The sequence below is a fragment of the Larus michahellis genome, chromosome 18, assembly GCF_964199755.1.
Source record: "Larus michahellis chromosome 18, bLarMic1.1, whole genome shotgun sequence".
Lineage (NCBI taxonomy): Eukaryota > Metazoa > Chordata > Aves > Charadriiformes > Laridae > Larus > Larus michahellis.
Window position 1 is genome coordinate 4513470 of NC_133913.1, and position 18569 is coordinate 4532038.

Genomic DNA, 18569 nt, shown 5'->3' on the forward strand with positions numbered 1-18569 from the left:
CCCACTCCCAGAGGCCCCTGAGATGGCTCCGAGCTGAAGGCGTGCAGCGTGCGAAGCCTGGCAGGGCAAAGCTCTCCGGTCCCAGCTAATCTGTCAAAGATTTTGAGGAAATTTAAAGAGGATGGAGTGTGTTTATCCTGGGCCAGCACCACCAGACACGTGGCCACAGCGGTCTTGAGCTGATGCCAGGAGGTCTGAAGCGTTACCGTACCATCCAACCATTGCAGGGAGGGTATGAAGAGGAGTAAAGCAAAGGTTGTGCTGATATAACCGTGCCAGTAAACGCGTTCTCGTCTCACACCAGGCGCAGCTTTGCACCAACGCAGCATCCCAGCTTGCTGCTGTGTGCCCAGCGACACCTCAGGCCAAGCCTCTCTCCCCTTGCGCAACGCAAAGGGGCCAGGAGAGACCATGGCAATCTGAATCACAGGCTCATTCCCATGGTTGGGAGTGATGGGGTTATTTATCTAAGGCGTCTCAGGAGGCTGAGTAACAGCTGAAAGGTTTTAGCTCGTATCTCTGCCCGTCCTGAGCTTTTACTCAACCACAATCATCGCAGTCCATCCCTGATGTCCTTGGTGACTGCGTTGCTGCTGCTGCTGCTGCCTCCTGAGCTGCCTGGAGCCTCTGGCTCCTTGAGGGTGTCCCTGCTGCAGCATTTGCATTTGGTAATCAGGGCTTCATCTCCCCATCTAATCAAAATATCCTCGCTGAAGACGGCATGCAAAAGGTCGCTTATCCCTCCTGAGCAGCTCCACCACACTGGTGGAGCAGGAGGGGCCAAATCACACCTTATTTCCCCAAAGCAGGGGTCTTTGGGGGGGATGCTCTTATTTCAAGCCGCTGGTGTACCCAGGAGGGGTGGCTCATTCCCATCTGCGGAGCTAAATGCTTGAATAACACCTCAAGGCATTGAGGGAAATGACACTGGGGGACAACTGATGTTAACGCGGGGTTGGAATTGGGGTGGTGGAGCTGCTTGCCTTCTCTCTGAGTCAGGGTTGGTTACTCAATATGGCTGGGAGACACTGTGGTTGCCTCCAAATACTCAGATCCCTGCTCACAGCCGACCTCCAGCACTGCTTTCAGTGGCCTTGGATATTCCTATTTATCTTTGTAGGAGTCCGGTCCTTAAAAAAAACCCAGCAATCCTCCCAAGCATTCAAGTTCCGTGATCCTCAATGTAAAATAATTACACGGGCTAATTAAGTGTTATGATAGCAAAGTGTCTTCATAATGAATTTTCGGCTTGTTGCTATTCACCATCACCAATGGTCCCCTTGGGTCTTTGCCTCTGTTCTGGAGAAGAATAAATAGGAGGCATCAAACCTAGCTTCTGCCATTGGTATTTGGTGCCTCTGCTCAATGTTGTCATTTGAGATTGACCATGTACAGCATATATATTTATCGAATGCATAATGTAGCGGGCTGGGTTTCGGGGAATACCTTGTTCTCCTGATACGACCCGTAGAGTGGTTGGCGTTGTGTTATTACCAACAGTAGCAGCAAGTGGTTTATTCCCCAGGCTTTGCTGGTGGGTGAGCGAAGCAGCATAATCCCTCGCTGGCAGAGTTTTCCTAGCAAAGACTTGGAGTTTGGCTACGACTGAACAGAGTAGCTGGCAACGATTTTACTGCATCCAGTCCAAAGCGCGGTTTAACTGCTGTAGCTGCCGCTCACGCTGAGACGTGCCAGGACACTGTTTCCTACCAGAAAATCTCATCACCTTCTTCCCTCCTCCCCTACAATAAAATCTATGAATATAAGCAAGTTTCTATTGACATCCCCGTGTCCTAGATGATGGAGCAGAATGGCTTTATCGATACAAGTACCCACTTAAGGCACTATGATTTTTCCATATACATGAGTTCAAATTTTACGGTTCCCAAACCTGCCCCAGTGTCACTGCTCTCCCTCGGTGCCAAGTCCCTGCCAGGACTCATTGCTGCCTCTTTAGCCCCTGCTCAGCTCCTTTATGAGTATTTCTGCCTTGGTGGGAGAGATGCCAACGAGGCTGAAGGGAAAAGAAGCGCTGATGTTGTTAATTTGACCTTTATGAATTTAAATTCGAGTCTCTCCCCCGGGGGAGTCAGTGGGTGAATGAAACGGCAGCGGCAGGAGCGGGGACTGCTGGAGCAGCGTCAGCGGTTCGGGGAGCTGAGCTGGAGCGTGTGGAAAGTCTCTTGGTCAAACTGTCACCCGCTGTGAAACGTGTTTCCAAACCTGTCTGATAAAGTGCCTGCGAAGGAAATGCTCTCATCGCTCCCTGCTCCCCTGTGCTTCTCAGCCACAGGCTTTTGCTATATCTGGACCAACTTGATTCGCTTTATTGCAATGCCAAGCTACGCTCCGTTCCCCTCCTTGAAAAAGCCTCCAGTTTAAAAAATAAAAAGACATTTCTATTCAGTTCTGCCTAGCTTTGGTGTCATTTTTCCTTTGCTTTAGGAGAACTTGCATGGCAGGAAACGTCGCGTTCCTGGGAAGGAATCAGCTGGGCTCCCCTCTCTCTCCTGAGCACGCACACAGGACTGAGGATAACAATTTATTGTGATAACAGTTTAACAGCTTAAAGGAGTGAATCGTGCAGCCAGGACCAGCCGGGGCTATTAGCAATGGGGTGCCAACTCCTTGGGCTGATCCAAGCTCGAATGCTACAAACAGCCAAACAACCCGGGGAGCGCTCCGAGCTCGCTCTGCTCGAGTGCTTTCTGCTGGGCTGCTTTGGAAAAGCCTCATCTATTAATTAGGAAAAGGCTTTCCCATCTGCTCAGATTCCCCTTTCCTTCTCCAGGGAAGTGCCCCGACGGGAAGCGGTCCTGCAGCTGCCGGGGGATGCTTTGCTCCGATGGGTGAAGTGACCTTGTCCCTCCCCTCGTGGCAGGGCGAGGTGAGGAGCAGCTGCACACAGACCCCGGGGAGCTGAAATCATCACTTCGACAAATTTGTGGTCTGAGGCAAGCTGTTGGCTGGGAGCCCTTGGGACAGGCACCTATCCACCCCGGACAAGGGATGCTGATCCTCGCTGCATTCCTTTGCAAGCCTAATCTGGGAATTTCTTGGCTTCTAGATGTTTGGGGGTGCCGCTGACGCGACTTTCCTAATGCACCATGTTCACCTCAAGTCCAGCTTGATATGATTTCAGCCTGGAGGAGAAAACATTCACTGCTGCTGAGGAAAGCAGCCTTTCTGAAGGAGTGGCCAATTGTGCGTGGATGCCCGTGTGTCCCAGCACCGGCCAGAATCAGGGGCTCACCGAGAGGTATTAATGACGCGTTCCTAAAATACGAGGTTGGACCATCACGCCTGCGCAAGGACTCTCAATTCCAAGGGACGTTGCCCTGTGTTGGGGACAGCACGCCTAAAGGAAGGTGGGTAAGTCAGTGCTGATAAGAGGGCAGGACAAGGGAGCTCTGCGGGGATCAGCTGCTTTGCTTCCTAGGATGAAGGTTTGCTTGCAACGCCTGCACCCCATGAGCCCGGTGAGCATCACCCCGGGTCTCTCTCCACCACACTTCTGTGAGCAGAGACTTTTCCAGCTCAGTGCACGTGCCTCGGAGAGCGCTGGTGCCCTGGTGATATCACTGTCCAGCCATGCATCCTCATTAAAAAGTGTGAGATTAAATAACGAAGGGACTGGTGACCCGCGAGAGGAGGAGAACCCACGCTGGGCTACGTTTCAGAGGAGGGATGCTGCACGCGGGCGCGAGGCCGCACATCCAGCTGATGCCCTGCTGAGCCACGCGCCGGGACACCGCTGGGCTTGTGTTATCGGCATGTGCCATTTCCCAAGGGTTACGCAGGCACTAACAAATTAAGTCTCCCGGCATCGCTGCAATTCTCATTAGCGTCATCCTAACAACTCTCCATGTTAAATAGCCTCAAAACAAAGTTTGCAGTTTTGTAAATATCCCTCCCTAGGAATCGCTGCCTGAATCAGGCAGGGCTTAAATGGACCCCGAGGATGAGGGCTGGCGCTGAGCTCCACTTACCAAGCAGCAGACATAAGACAATTAATTTCATCTCTACCTCTTGTTCCAAGCCCCCTCCCGGAGCTGGAAGCGGCTCTCACATGTGCCAGCCCCATCCCAAATTAATGAGTTACTCAGGGATGACGGGTTGGGTGCCCGCAGGCCCTGGAGATTTTGTGAAGCTGAAGCCTGACATGTTGTGCTCCCCTGTCCCAGGGTGACGGGCACTGTGGTACACTAAATCCTGCTTGGATTCATGCTAATAAATCCCTACAGAGCAAAGCCCAATCCTTGTAGAAAGCTTGAGGGTGGCATGGCACATCCATCAGCAAAACCACGGCAGAAATTCTCCCCCTTCTCTGCCCTCTCCCTTGGGCTCAGGGGGTTTCAGCAGTGGGTGGCAAAGGCCACGAACTGGGCATGAGGATGCTCTTGGACCCTGGGTCATGCCACCGGCTGGTCTGTGCATCACAGAAAAGTCCCTGCAGTGCTTGGCCAGTGCTTCTGCGGGTCAGCGCCCATGGAGCTGGACATGTGTTGCACCAGGGAAGATGGGCAAGAAGAAAATAAATGCCATTGATGGACGAGAAGCTCAACATGAGCAGGCAACGCGCACTTGCAGCCTAGAAACCCCCCTGCATCAAAAGAAGCATGGGCAGCAGGGTGAGGGAAGGCATTCTGCCCCTCTGCTCCGCTCTGGTGAGACCCCACCTGGAGCACTGCGTCCAGCTCTGGAGTCCTCAGCACAAGAAGGACATGGACCTGTTGGAACAGGTCCAGCGTAGGGCCACAAAGATGCTCCGAGGGCTGGAGCCCCTCTGCTGTGAGGACAGGCTGAGAGAGTTGGGGGTGTTCAACCTGGAGAAGAGAAGGCTCCAGGGATACCTTGGAGCCCCTTCCAGTTCCTGAAGGGGGCCTACAGGAAGGATGGGGAGGGACTCTGGAGCAGGGACAGGAACCATGGGACGAGGAGGAATGGTTTTAAGCTGAAAGAGGGGAGATTTAAATGAGATCTGAGGAAGAAATTCTTTGCTATGAGGGTGGTGAGCCCCTGGCCCAGGTTGCCCAGAGAAGCTGTGGCTGCCCCATCCCTGGAGGGGTTCAAGGCCAGGTTGGACGGGGCTTGGAGCAACCTGGGCTGGTGGGAGGTGTCCCTGCCCAGGGCAGGGAGGTTGGGACTAGATGGTCTTTAAGGTCCCTTCCAACCCGAACCATTCTGTGATTCTATGATTTATCACAGCCTAACATGGCCAAGGACAATCACCTTGCTGAGCAGAGTGATGAAACCTTCAGGGAGCAAAGCACACGAGCGATCACCAGGTTTCTTGTCTGCACCGTGCCCAGGCCAGAGACATGGGGGCATTTCCATTGCCACTGGCAGCCCTGCTTTTCCTCGGCTTTCCGCCTCCATCTCCTGGGCTGGGGGTGCTCTGGGGACGCTCCTTGCAGGGCTGTGTGCCCCGGGCTCTGCCAATCGGCCAGGCACTGAATCAGCTGGTGCCGAGTTGTAATTTTTTAAGAAGGAGTTTTTAATGCTGCTGTTAATGGGAGCTGGGTGGCGGGCAGCCATCTGTCAGCGCTGGACTTCCGCAGCCATCCATCACCCTGATGGAGAGACCTGCTCCGAGCAGCAGGGACCGGGGCAAGCCAGGAAATTGCTCGGTGCCTGCTCTGGTCTTCATTCAAACGTGGGAAAACAAACTCTGCAGCATCCCTGAGCTGGGGAGGACTTTTCTCCTTATCCCTGTGAGCTCCTTTCCTCTCCCTCAGCCACTTTTCCTCCCTCAAAACTTGTCACTGAACCAGACCTGTCACTGCTGAGGTGACATCCAAGTCACGTCTTGAATATAGGCTAGCAGCCAGTTTTGGCACAAACACATCTTGGGCCTGACCTGGTTGGATGCAAACCCATGTGCGGGTGTTGAGCAGGAGTGAGCTGCCCATGACCCTGCTGGTCTCACCCAGCTCGGCTGAGCCAGCCTTGGCCATGGCCATGGCCCCAGAAGCTCCTCGTGGCTGGTGGCCTCCCGAAGTGCTCAGTGACACACATCTAGGAGTGCTGGGGGATGGAGGGTGGCCGAGCCCTGAGCACATGGTGGCCACACTGCACTGGTGACGTGGTCTCTGCATGAAGTCACAACCTCCAGTTGTCACCCCTGGGCAGGGGGATGGCAGAGGGGGGTGGACACAGGGTTTAAAGGTCCTGGTGTCCTTGGGATGGCAGAGAAAGGGCAGCATGGGAGCAGGGGCCAGGCAGATGTCTCTTTGCCCACCTCCCCCTCGAGCCCAGCCCAATAGACATTTATTTTCTCTATTTTTGGCTCTTCTGAGCTGTGCATCTTCTACCTGCCTCAGCTGTCACCCTCCAAAGAGGCTGCTGCAGCAGCCAGCACGGGGCAGTAATGCAGCCTCAGCACATCCCACCTCCCCCAGAAAAGGAGCCAGGAAGCCCCAGATCAGCCCAGAGACACCCCCTTACCCCCTCTTCCGGCCATCCCTGCCACCAGGGTCCCCCGGGGATGGCAGGTGGGGGCTGGGGACGCAGGGCACTCACCCGTGTGGTTGGTGACAGGCGGCAGGCTCTCGCAGTACTGCTCTTGGATGGAGGCTGCAACTGGGCTATCCCAGAGGAGAAACGCCTGCATGGGGAGAGAGCAGACCACAGGCAGGGTTATACATGCAATATGCTGCTTCCCCAGCCCCCGATCCCTCCTTGGACACGGCAGCAGGGGAGGGGGGTCAGATCTGAACTTGTCCATGTCTTGGTGGATGCCACCCCCAAAGCTGCACGACGGACACGTACCCATTTGCGGGACGGGTTTCCCAGCCCAGAGGAGCTGGGTTTATCCAGCCCGGGGTGGTGAGACTGACACTCTCTGCTCTATTTCCCACTCACCACTCCTCTCCTGCCCCAATTATCCCCCTCAGCAAACCATGCTGCAGCCCTGCACAGCCCCTGCCAGGCCACAGGGCTTCTGCTATTTAGCAATTTAATCAACACTTTTAGTTTTAGCGTCTTTGCATCCTGAGAGCGGACAGGGGAAACATGATGAGCCTGACACCACGCTCAGATTTTCAATACCTTATTAAAATCACAGCCTTGTAAGCTGTCAGCGGGAAGATGTTAATACACATCCTTAAGGAGATCTGATCCACAGTCAACCGAGTCTGGCTAAAGCCTTTTTTCAGGAGAAGGGCTTGTCTGCAAGCGCTGCCATTCCCATTGCATGGGAAGCATTGACCAGCATCTATCCCATCCCTTCTCCAGAGCAGCTCCGGGGTGGCTCTGCATCTCTGCTGCTAGTGAAAACCATCGACTCCGTCAGCATGGGGAGCTATTTTGGAAAAAGCTACTACCGAATTATTGTGCCTTTGCGGGAATTTGGGGAAACTAAAACCGAGGAAGGCAATTGCAAGTGGAAGACGGCAGAGGGACGGTGCCGTTAGACCGAGGGCTCACCAGGGAGGCAGACGGCGGAAGGAGGGGACCTGCTGTTTTGCAAAACACATGGATTTCTACCAGAGCAGCTGCCCAGTTTCTCCTCTGGCTTATAGACGGGTGACATGGTGACAGGCGCTGATCCCCTCTGCTCAGGGGATGAACGCCAACGGGGAGGCTGAGCTCCACTTCCCCCACCCTGAGCCTGCCCTGCCAGGGCTGGCCAAAAACCCCTTGGAGGAAAGCTCACCGCTGCTGGATTGAGCGGCGGAGCCATGCCCCGAAGTACAAGCACTCACAGATCCCTTGGGGGACTCAAACCCGAGCCTGGGGGTGGGAAGGCTCCTCTACTTTCACCTCCTCTACTTGCGAGCGAGCTCCCGGCTCCCCAGGGCGGTGGGCTCAGACACCATCCTGTGCTGAGCCAATGCAACGAACAACCTCCGCCTTCCCCACCGGCCAGGCTGGTCCCTGATCTCCCTTCCCGAGTGCCATCTACCTTCGAAACTGCTCTGGGTAGGGAGGAGCAGGTCCTCCTCTTGCCCTTTAGCCATACGAACACTGGCTGCTCTTGCTGGCACACTCAGCAGTCCCCTGCGCCTTACCAAAGCATTAGCAGGGTTTATTCAGACACGGAGACAAGCTCAGCACCCACTTGCTCTTTTCCAAACAACTATTTACTGCTTTGGAAAGCTGGTTTTGACAGCAAGAGAGATGTCAGGCAGACGTACAAATGGAGCTGAGAATAGCTTCCTTGTTATGACTGCTCCAGATGGCACAGGGGATCCGGCAGCAGAACCCTGCCCTGAGCTCCTCTTGTGCTGGTCCTGCAGGAGCCGGCCACCTCCTGGGTCTCTTTGCTGAAAGCTGAGACCCCCCCCCCAAACTCCAGACATGGGGTAAGCGAGGTGTAGCAGGGCCGGCTCCCCTCTGCACTGATGCCCACTGGGCCTGGTGGCTCTTTGTACCAGTAGCTGGGACAAAAATGTTCCTCCAAAAGGGGCCAGGATGGTTTGCCTACCGGAACGGGCCTTCAAGTGTTAATTGGATGCGTTTCTCCTAATCTCAGCCTGCTCCAGCCTGGCAGTGCCCATTCTCCTTCCAGACACAGGGAGAGGTCTTGGCACTGAGCAGCAACACGGACCAAGCTGCAGCTAGAGGGGGGTGTGGATGGAGCGCAGTCTCTGGCTCTTTGCAGGCTTTGTAAACGAGCTGCAACAGCTACAGAAGGAAGGAAGAAAGAAAGAAAAAGGTTCCCCAAAACACAACAAACCCTAACAGCTTTTTTACCAGGCTCTCAGTCTTGTCTCACTGCGATGTGACCGATGCTTTTGACAGAGGCAGAGGTTTTTTCCCCACTCCCGTCAGCACCAGCTCGAGGAGAACAAGCTGGGGAAGGTGGCAGCTGCGGGTGGATTTGCACAAGCCAAAAGCATCCCGATGTGGTACCCTGATGGTCAGGCTCTTGCCTGTTTTGCCCTGTGCAGGTTACTTGAACCCCTCCCCAGGCTTTGCACAGAGAATAGGTCAAAGCTCCGTCCTTGAAGAGCTTCGTCTGCCAGAGCATCGCTGCCGTAATGCCACATGGCGCCCAGCAGGTCCCAGGCTGGCTGGGCTGGAGCCAAGCATGCCTCAACAGCCCCGAAACGGCAGTGGGTCGCACTCAGGACAGAGAGGGGCTGTGTCCCTCTGCCCTCCTGGCCCTGCTTGGACATAGGTTACGGAAAATCATGCTCTGCAGCGAAGGACACCTCCACGACCTCTCTGACTGCCAAAATCCCGGAGAGCTTCAGCTGAGCGTTCGGCTGCACGGGGAAAGAAAAGCAATCTGCTTTTCTAGAAGCAGACGCTGTGCACAGAGGTCCCGGTCAGCCCGGGGGGAGTTGCTCCCATGGGGACGATGGTTCTGCTGGGAACTGCATGGGCCCCGTGAGGCCCCACACTGGCAGCAGCTTCTCCTCCATCAGGAGCCCCCAGTGGCTCCACTGCTGTTGCCTCAGCGTCCACCCAGCTCCCTTCCAGGCTCTGCAACACCTCTGTTTTGCACACAGGGAGGCATCGCCACAGACGCTGGTGGGACTGGGTTGACCTCGGACCTCGCGGAGCAGCTCACTCCTTCCTTTCACCCCCATGTTTCCTACAGCGGGACCAGCCGGCCCCCACCAGTCCTTGTTGCACGGCTCAGGCACCAAAACCTGACGCTGCTCCAGTGTCCCACACGGCAAACACCAGCGGCAGTTGGTGTCCCGCTACCCTCCAAGTCCCAGAAGGGAAACTGAGGCACGGACCACTGTTTGCCGGAGGTGGCTCAGGCTGCGCTGCACCACACGGGGCAGGTCGCTCCTATCCAGAACCACCAGCCGCGTCCTGCTGCAATGCCACTGGGTTTTTCGGAGCCATTCCCTGTGCCTGTGAGGGACACAGGGTGGCAGATCCCCCGGGTCAGGAGATGCGGCGCAGCGGGCTGAGACAGTGTCGGCTCTTGGGCACGAGGATGCTGGGGGGTCTCGCTGCCAGTCTGGGTGTAAGCAGCAAAATCACACACACACGGCATCAGTCTCTGTGACCTGCCACTGACCTAGCAGCAAAATTCAATTAATAACAATTAGGAATTAATGTCCCCCTGCAGTGCTTTCCCTCTCCAAAGCAATCCACAGATATTAATTAATATATTCACATCCGAGTCAAACGTCAGCCCCCTGCACCGTACTACCCAGAGACAGGCTTGTCCCCTCTTGATATCTTATTGCCTCAAACAAGATCGGATCTGCGTGGCAGGAAGGGCTGACAGCTCTGAGCAGCGAGATAGATGGCTCGTAGCCTAATTAGCAATCTAAGATGGGGCTTGGGTTTTCCACTGCCGACAGGGCTGTAATTGGAGAGCGGAGCGATTAGCGGGACGAAGCAGTGCGAGCCAGCGGCTTTGCACAAAGCAGGGAGAGGTGAGCGGGACCGATGGATGGTGACGGCCACCGAGACCTCCCTGGGAGGGGGGTCAACACCAGCCACCCTGGAGGCATCCTTGCTGTCGGGACCTTTCTCACCCATCACTTCTCCTCCCCGGCTTCTCTGGGCTTGCTGCTTCCTGAGACACTCCATGTGGAAGAAGAAAATCCTCCTGGGACACACGGAGAGGGGAAGGGCTGAGCACCGTCTCTCCGCCCTGGACCTTCGCTGAGGTTCCCTGGGGCATCAGGCTGGGATCAAGCCTGCTCTTGGCCCCGAGCCTGCAGAAAAAGGTGCCAGACTTTGGGTGTTAAATACAGTGAACGTTAAAAGAGCTGGATGCCAACCTCGGATGGCAGAGCAACATCAGTGGCGCGGGAAGGGAGGGCACGGAGCAGCACGTCTTGCCAACACCGCAAGCCAAAGGCTGGAGGTGGCTTTGAAAAGCCTGACGGAAAGAGCTGCCCCCTCAAATGGGCTTGGAGGTGGGCAGGGAGCCTCCAGCCCCTGCTGCCCAGCCCCCCCTGTCCCCTGCCTTCACTCCGCTGGGGGGATCCCTTTGCCCTTGTCTCCTCTGACTTCCAGGCACCATCTTCTGCAGCTGGTGAGCTTCTTACCACCTCCACCCTGAGGGCTTTCACTTGGATAAGTCCCATCCCCAGCCCAAGCCACGAATGAAACCCTCGGGGAGCACCTGGCCCGTGAAGGACCCTCTCTACAACCCCCTGCCTTAACCATGAGCTCAAGGTTTCTCCGCGACCCCCGCTTGAGTAACCACCGCCCCGGTGCTCCTCCGCTTGCTTTCGTGCAAAGCCCCATCAGAAGCCTTGCTCGCGTCAAGGCATCAAAAGCGCAGGCCGAGGACCGAGGCTCAAAGCAAGAACCACGGGGGGATTTTCTGTGGCTGATGTTACTCGGGGCGGGGGGGTGGCAAAGAACAGGCAGCGAGAACGCCTCCATCTGGCATTGAAAATCTGTGAATTTATGAATTTAGCCATATTAGAGGGCCAGCCCCCGTTGTGTGCAGACAGAGGCTTTGGTGTGAGTATTTATTCTGTTCGGAGTCGCTCTCTGAGCGTGCTGGATGCAGATCCTAACAAAAGAATATCAATCAGGGCTAAATGAATGCCCTGTAAAACCTGATTTATGAGCAATTAAAGGTTTTTTTCTGGATTAAGCTCTGGTCTCTCTCACTTGCCATAAATAATTCTTACTTATCTATCAAAAGGGGCGTGGATTTTGGGGGACAGGTGAAAAAAAAGAATAACGGCCTTCGGGTGTTGGAAGCTAAAGGCACAAACACGCCGGGGAAGGGGACACTGCGCGAATCAAAGTGGCTCCTATGGCATCGGGATTTGCCAGAGCAAACGCTGCTGAAGAAGAGTTGGAGTGAGGGACACAAGCACAGGGGAGGGCTGGTTTTCTAAGGCGGGGGAATGAAACTCTTCTGCTGGTCGTACACGGGGGGGACCCATGTGCACTCACGGATATTTTCATTTTGGGGTTGGAGGTTTGTTTTCCCCAGCTGCCTCCCAAGCCCCACATCTCGGCTGTCCCAAGCCCCCCTCCCCTTCACCCATCACCTTTTTAGGGTCATCCCCCTGGGCTGAACCTCTGCCATTTAATTCACCGATAATTTTCCTCCGGTTTATCTGCGTTCACAGCTAGGGAAAGCTCGGCCACAGCAAAGCGGCATCTGCCATGGTCTTTCCAGGGCGAATAGTACAGGATCCCAGGGCGGAAGAGGGACTATGACCTGCAAAAGACCATCACCCTTTGCCCTCTGCCATCTGAAGGGAGGCGATTGCCTCTGGGTGGGCGACTCATTGATAAAGCAGGACACTGCAGAGAAGGGGATACGGTTGGGAAAAAAAAAAAGAAAAAACAACAGATGGGCCTCTGGGTATGTTATGCCGTCTTTAGAAAAAGCCACCCGCTCATGAGTGACAGCTCTCAAGCGTCGGACAACGGCTCCTGGGCTCGGTTTGTTGAGGGAACCCCATGCTAATGACTTGTGCTTTCCTTCGGGTCCGAGTACCGTTCTCCAAGACAAAACCATGGATGCAGCTTCTCTAAATGCCGCAGACTGGGACCTCAGCTCGAGCTTGTCGCTCGCAACAAACTTCTGGGCCATCCCCGTGCAGGATTTCTGGCGAGCAGAGCTGTATTTCAGGGCAGGGTTGAGGCGGCCGTGCAGGTTATTCTCACCGTATTTCTCTATATTCATCCTATGGCGACAGAGCAGCTATTCCGGGAACAGGCTGTGCCATTGCCATTCACTTCTTCACGAGAGATGCGAAACCACGGGGATGATTTCATACATGCTGAATCGACTCTGGCTTTTAAGGAAAGCGAGGACTGGGAGAGATCCCCAGGGTCAGTGTGTCCTGCTACCGCAGCTCCGCAGCTTATGCCAGGCTTTGAGCAGCGAAGGGGCAGGGGGCTGGTTTTTGGGCTTCCTAATGCTGGAGCTGATAAAGGCAGGGAGGAAACCACCCCGCCCCCAACATGAAACCCTGGTTTTTTTTCCCAAAATGCTCTTGCAAAGAGTTTTATCAGCCCCAGAAATGTCATCGGTTCCTGACAAAGCTGCAGGTGAACTGTTTCTTTTTAATCACTTATTTAGTTTGTTTAAATGACTTGCAGGGTGCCGGAGAAGCATTTTGCAGCGAGTTTGGCTGCCGGTCTGTCTGTCCGACCCCCCCGAGGGATGTCTACCCAGCAAGGCAAGGCGCACAAATGGATGCTGAACTGCAGCTGCTGGCCAGATGCGTGGGGAACACCTTCGCTGTGCCAGCCCAGGGATCTGTGGGATGCAAAACCTGCCCGAGCAGGGGAGATTCGCCCCTGCTGAGGTCTGTGTTGGGGCCAGACCGCTGCAGGTCTCTGCTGGATGCTGCCTGGCTGCGGGGATGCGCTCACAAGAGGCTGGAGTTTCACTGTTTTTTAGCCTGCATTGTCCCCAGGAGAGGGTTGGGATTGTGCTGGAAAAGGGTCTGAATTTTAAATGCATGTATTTAGAAGGAAAAACAGATAGCTGGATTGCAAAGGGGCATTTTGTAGCTTGGGTGTTTCTTTTTGGAGCTGGCTGGGAGAGATTTCTCTCTGCTTGGGCTGGCTTTCGTGACCCCCCTCCTGGTTCCAGCTCCAGCACGGGAGTGGTTTTGCTCTCAAACCGGAAGGTTTTTGAACATTTGGCCCTCCATCCTCGCAAGGAGCCCACCCTTGGGGGACATGCAGAGGTGGCCAGGGAAACCCCTGAGGTTTAGCAGAGGATGGGAGCTGTGTCTCGGTGCCTTTGGGCTTTTTTTTCCCCGAGCACTTTTCGCTCACAGAGTAGCTATCGGGAGCTGTCATGCTCACTTGGCTGTCCCCATCTCAGCCCCTGCCTCTATTGCACCAACTCTGTGGCTTTGCCAAGGGTGTCCCCACATGTTGGCCAAGGAGGACCTGGGCTGGGGGGGAAGACGTCCTGCCCTGTCTCGCCTGCGTTTCTTACATCAGAACAAAACCAAACCCAAAGAGGGGAATATAACCGCAAAAGAGCTCTTATAAAACAGGCTCAGGGGTGCGCAGTTATAGGAGAAAGGAGCTGCTCAGAAGAGGAGCCTTTAAAAGCAACACCAACTTGGCAAGGAGGTCACCTGGCGTATATCAGCTCTTCTCATCCTTTAGGTGAGAACTTTCCCATCCCAAAGGTGCAGCTAAATACTCCTCCCTGCTCTTACTGCCGGCAATGCCTGGTGAGAAACCAGCCCGCGGGGTACGAACCTCAACGGTGCTAACGGGGAGGGCTGACCCTCCGCTCCTTCTGCCGTCTCAACTCTGCAGTCACAACTGGGCCACTGAGACAGCATTTTGCAGCGAGCTAGGCAAATTTTTTTTTTTTTTTTTTTTTTTTTAATTTTAACCCTCTTTGACACAGAGGTTTAATCGAAGACCTGATCATTTCATTTAACTGCCTCCTTACGTTTGTTCAAATAATGTTCAGGATTTCACTGTAAACCTTTTCGTCTCCTCGTTTTCCCCTGGGGTTTGCGATTTAAACATGCTTTGGGCTGGGAACATTTCCTTTCTCGATGAGCCCTTGGGGAGGAGGAATATTGCTTCTGACAAAGCATTTGCATTTTGTGCAGAGCTGCAAAATTAGCAGCGGCTACAGTTCTAGAGCAAGCAATTCAGAGAGGAAAGTCTTCTGCTTTGCAGGTGGGGGGGAAAGGAGAGGTTTCTTTAGAAAATCAGTTAAGGAGGGGTACAATCAGGCATTGCATTTGTGTTGCCCCCATCCATCACACCCCCAGAGCAGCCGCCCCCTCCCAGCAGCGTAAGGGAAACTGGTGGCAGCTGGTTTCACTGGGAGGTGCGAGGCGGGGAGCTGCTGGGAGAGCTGGGCTGCGCTCGGGAGGACCTGGCTGCAAGTCAGTGTCCCCCCGCAATTTAACCCACTTTCACCCACTCCAGCCCCCTCCCCATTAGTTTTTGGGCATCGTGAGCTTTTGTCAAGCCCCCGTGCCTGGACTGGAGGAATTCTCCGGAGGGCCCTTTGTGTAGCGGTTTCTCCTTTTACTTTTCCCTTCCTTCAAAGAAATGGAAAAGTCATTGCGGAGAAAGCGAGTGGCGGAGGGTGCGGAGGGGCGATGGGGAGGGAGGCAGAAGAGGACTTAAAAGCATCTTACCTGCAGGAGGAGGAGGAGGAGGGGAGCAGGACGTAGGCTGGGCACCATCCTTAACTCCCGCTGCCCCCAGCTCGCCGGGGCATGGCTGGCAGCGGTCCCCACTCCCGCTGGGCTCCTTCTGCCGTCGGGGATAAAAATCCTCCGGGTTCCGTGCAAAGGAGCGTGTCCGGGTCCCAGCGGGGCTGCCCGGGGGCGGGCAGGTCCCCGTCGCCCTCCCCTTTGCTCAGAGACCGGCTCCTGCCTTTTATAACCTCCCTCGCAGCCGCTCCTCCGGCTTCCCACCTTCCAGCTCGCCTGGCGATGGGCTACATCCCTCCTCGCCAGCCTCCCACTCCCCCCTTCTCTCCCTCCTCCTCTTCCTCCTCCCCTTTTCCTTCCTCCACCTCCTTACTGCCTTCCAACTCTATTTTATTTTTTGGGTTTTTTTGCCTTCCCTCCCTCAGCATCTTTAGCAGCAGAAACTTCCCACCGGTCCAGGGACCATCCTCCCACCCCCGGCTCCCCCTGCACCAGTCTCTCCCCTCTCTGTCCCCCGCACTCCCGTTTTGCGGGCTCTCCTGGGTCTGTGCAAAGGGCTTGGGGCTGCAGTTTGTGCGAGGGTTTATGTATTCCGGGATTTGGCTCCAGGGCTCTGGCAGAGGGACTGGGGGAAGGGGAGGCTTCCCCTCCCGCCGCCACCCCTTGTGGCCCCTTTGCAAACTGGCTGGAGAATGCGGAGAGACGTGAGACCCCCCCCTTCCCCGTCTGACAGGGATGGGGTGGAACAGGCTTCAGACCTTTCTTGTGAGCGAGATGCTCCTGAGACAAGGAGGGGCTGTGGAGCAGGTGGATTTAGGATGGAGGGTAGGTTTAGATTAGATTTTAGGAAGAAATTCCTTGCTGTGAGGGCGGTGAGCCCCTGGCCCAGGTTGCCCAGAGAAGCTGTGGCTGCCCCATCCCTGGAGGGGTTCAAGGCCAGGTTGGACGGGGCTTGGAGCAACCTGGGCTGGTGGGAGGTGTCCCTGCCCAGGGCAGGGGGTGGCCCTGGGTGGGCTTTAAGGTCACCTCCAGCTCTAACCGTTCTGCGATTCTATGATGTAGGTCTTTCCATGCAGTGGGGCTGTGGTGGGGGCACTTGATCATAACAGGGGGAAACTGAGTCACGGAGGAGGTGTGGATGCTGCTGGGAGGGCGGTTTTACTCATGGGGTGGGTGGTGGAAAGGGCAGAGGTGATGGGGCAGGAGCACAGGGTCTTGAACTCTTTTGGGAGCAAGAGGAGGGGAGCACTGTTTTGGGGGACATGTGCCCTGCGGAGGGTGGGCACCAGCAGTGGGTGGTGCACGGGAACCTGGATGATGGTCCCGGGGTCTTGGCTAATGGCTTTCCCCCCCGCCAAACCTAACCCTCAGACGTTAAAGGGTCTCTGTCATGGCTCTCTGTCTCACCTACTGCTGTCCCCTGGCAACATCCATCCTGGGCTCATGGGGAGGGGTGCCCCACATCCCGTGTCTCTTGGGGATGCCATGGCCAGGCTTAGGTCCATCTCTGAACTGGATGAATCTCTGGTTGGGTGAATCCTGCTCCCCCGTGCCAGGGCAGTTTCAGGGCATCCCTTCTGCACCCACCTGGGCCTTGGGGGGATTGTCCCAGCTGTGGCTGCTGTGCCCACCCCAGGGAGTAAGCCAGGCTCCATCTGCCCACGGTGACCTGGCAGTAGAAAGCCAGGCAGCATATTACAGTTTCTTCTTTCCTTGAGGAAATAAGGAGAGCCAAGGTGTGCTGCTGGGAAGGGTATGACAGAAGACATTGCTATGGGGGTCACCATCCTGGTGGGACCAAAGATGTTTCCCCTATCTGGTGCTGGTGCATCCACCAACAGCCTCTCACGGGGTGCTGGACCGTGCTCCTCTCTTCTTCCCAACCACAGCTTCTGCCTCCGTGGCTGCAGACCATGGCGTATTGCAAGATGGATCAATAGGAGGGCAGTGTCCTTTGATGGATTCAAGGCCGAAGCCTCCATCCATCTTCGCTGAGCCGCTTTCTGTCTCTGAAGCTTGGGAGAGGGCAGGAGGCGATCAAGGTCCTTCCTGCATCTGCGGGACCAAGGCACGAGTGGTTGGCCAGGGCTGCACCCCAGCACGCGGGTGCAACCATCCCAGGCCCCAAAGGGTAAATGCTCATGGCCCAGTAATTAAAGAGAATAAACAACACAGACAGAAATCTTCCGGCATTAGCTGGATTTAATCAAGTGTGTCATTGCTTTGGCAAAGAAGTTTGAAAATATGTAAAGCTCTGGTAAATTCAGGAAACTCTTTGTTTCTCAGGTCTCCTAACATCCCTACCCCTGACAAGTGACAGGGTGAGACGCGCTCCAGAGCCACCCTTGCGTTACCTTCCACTTCAATAAGCCCAATCGAAAACGCAAAATTTTCTAAAACAAGGCTTGAGAAAGCTCCTGCACCCCCAAGCAGCCTGGGTTCAGCCCGTTCACCGAATGCGTCGTGGGTCTGGGACACAGCTCGGGTTTTGGGGGCGCTGCTCAGGGCTTTGTGCACGCCAGGGCACCGGAGGCACCTTGAGGTGGGGACCCCATTTCCACGCCGAGAGCCTGGGGTTGTCCTTAGCCATCTCAGCCTGCCCATGGCCACCGAGTGGGACATGTGCAATGGCCACACTCTTTCTCAGGTGCCCAAAGTGCCAGGTGACGGGAGGAAAGCAAAAGTGAATATCAACTATATTTAGTCAAGGAATCGGTTGCCAGGGACATGAAGATAATTCCTTCCCCATATATCAGGGAAATGGCTGCAGTGCTGTTTGAAAGGCCTAATTGAGGGGATTTATAGTAAAATGCAACTTGTCAGATGTGGCAAAGGAAAAATAAAACAGTCCCTGAGACAAGGAAATCAGTACATTCGTCATGGTTAATCTCAAACTCCTCGGTGCGGCGCAGAGACAAACGTGGGAGATGGGTATTAGGGATGGGGAGAATGAAGAGAAATGTCAGATCTCCAGGAAGGAGGGAGAGGAGCGATTTAGCCTGACTTTATCAGCCTTTGGTGTGTTTTTATTGTTGTTTTATGTAATGGCATATGTGTTGATGCTCCTGTGTTTGAGCAGCTCCATGACGGCTGCCCTGTGGGGCTGTTTGTGTGACTTACACCTCCGCAGTGCTCCTACATTATCCCCTGCTGCCACCCCCTCTCCTGGTTTGGGAAAACCATGCAATTCCATGTGTCCGTCCTGCACAATGGGGACGAGACTGGGGCCGGTCCCAGCACTGGGGGAATGTGGCACATGTGTCCCTGCTTCCCGCATGAGGCATCGGTAGCAGTGTGGGCCACGGAGCTTTGCTTCCAAGGGGGACATCTGCCGGGAAAAAATAATCCTCGGTGTCATGGACATAGAGATCAGGTTGGTGGAAGTGTGGAGTTTGGCTTCTGAGCTGAAAACGCAGCTGAGATCAGCAATGTGCCTCAGTTTCCCTGCTGCTGTGTCGGCACTCTTTCTTTCCTGCACAAATGAGTGAAGCTGAGGATGCTTTTCAGCGCGGTGCTTGGTGG

At 55.2% G+C, this 18569-nt stretch overlaps 1 protein-coding gene across 2 annotated transcripts in view; it reads right to left on the reverse strand.

The window, feature by feature from the left end:
• CRHR1 (corticotropin releasing hormone receptor 1) overlaps positions 1-15345 on the reverse strand; it is a 30288-nt gene extending 14943 nt beyond the window's left edge. Inside the window, exons 1-2 of one of the 2 annotated variants that reach the window (XM_074562220.1) lie at positions 15030-15345; positions 6523-6607 (exon numbers count right to left, since the gene is read on the reverse strand). In XM_074562220.1, coding sequence (XP_074418321.1) covers positions 6523-6607; positions 15030-15077 — 133 coding nt within the window. In that variant the 5' untranslated portion in view covers positions 15078-15345. The remainder of the gene's footprint in view (positions 1-6522; positions 6608-15029) is intronic. The other variant, XM_074562221.1, reaches the window with a different exon arrangement.
• Positions 15346-18569: the final 3224 nt, after the last annotated feature.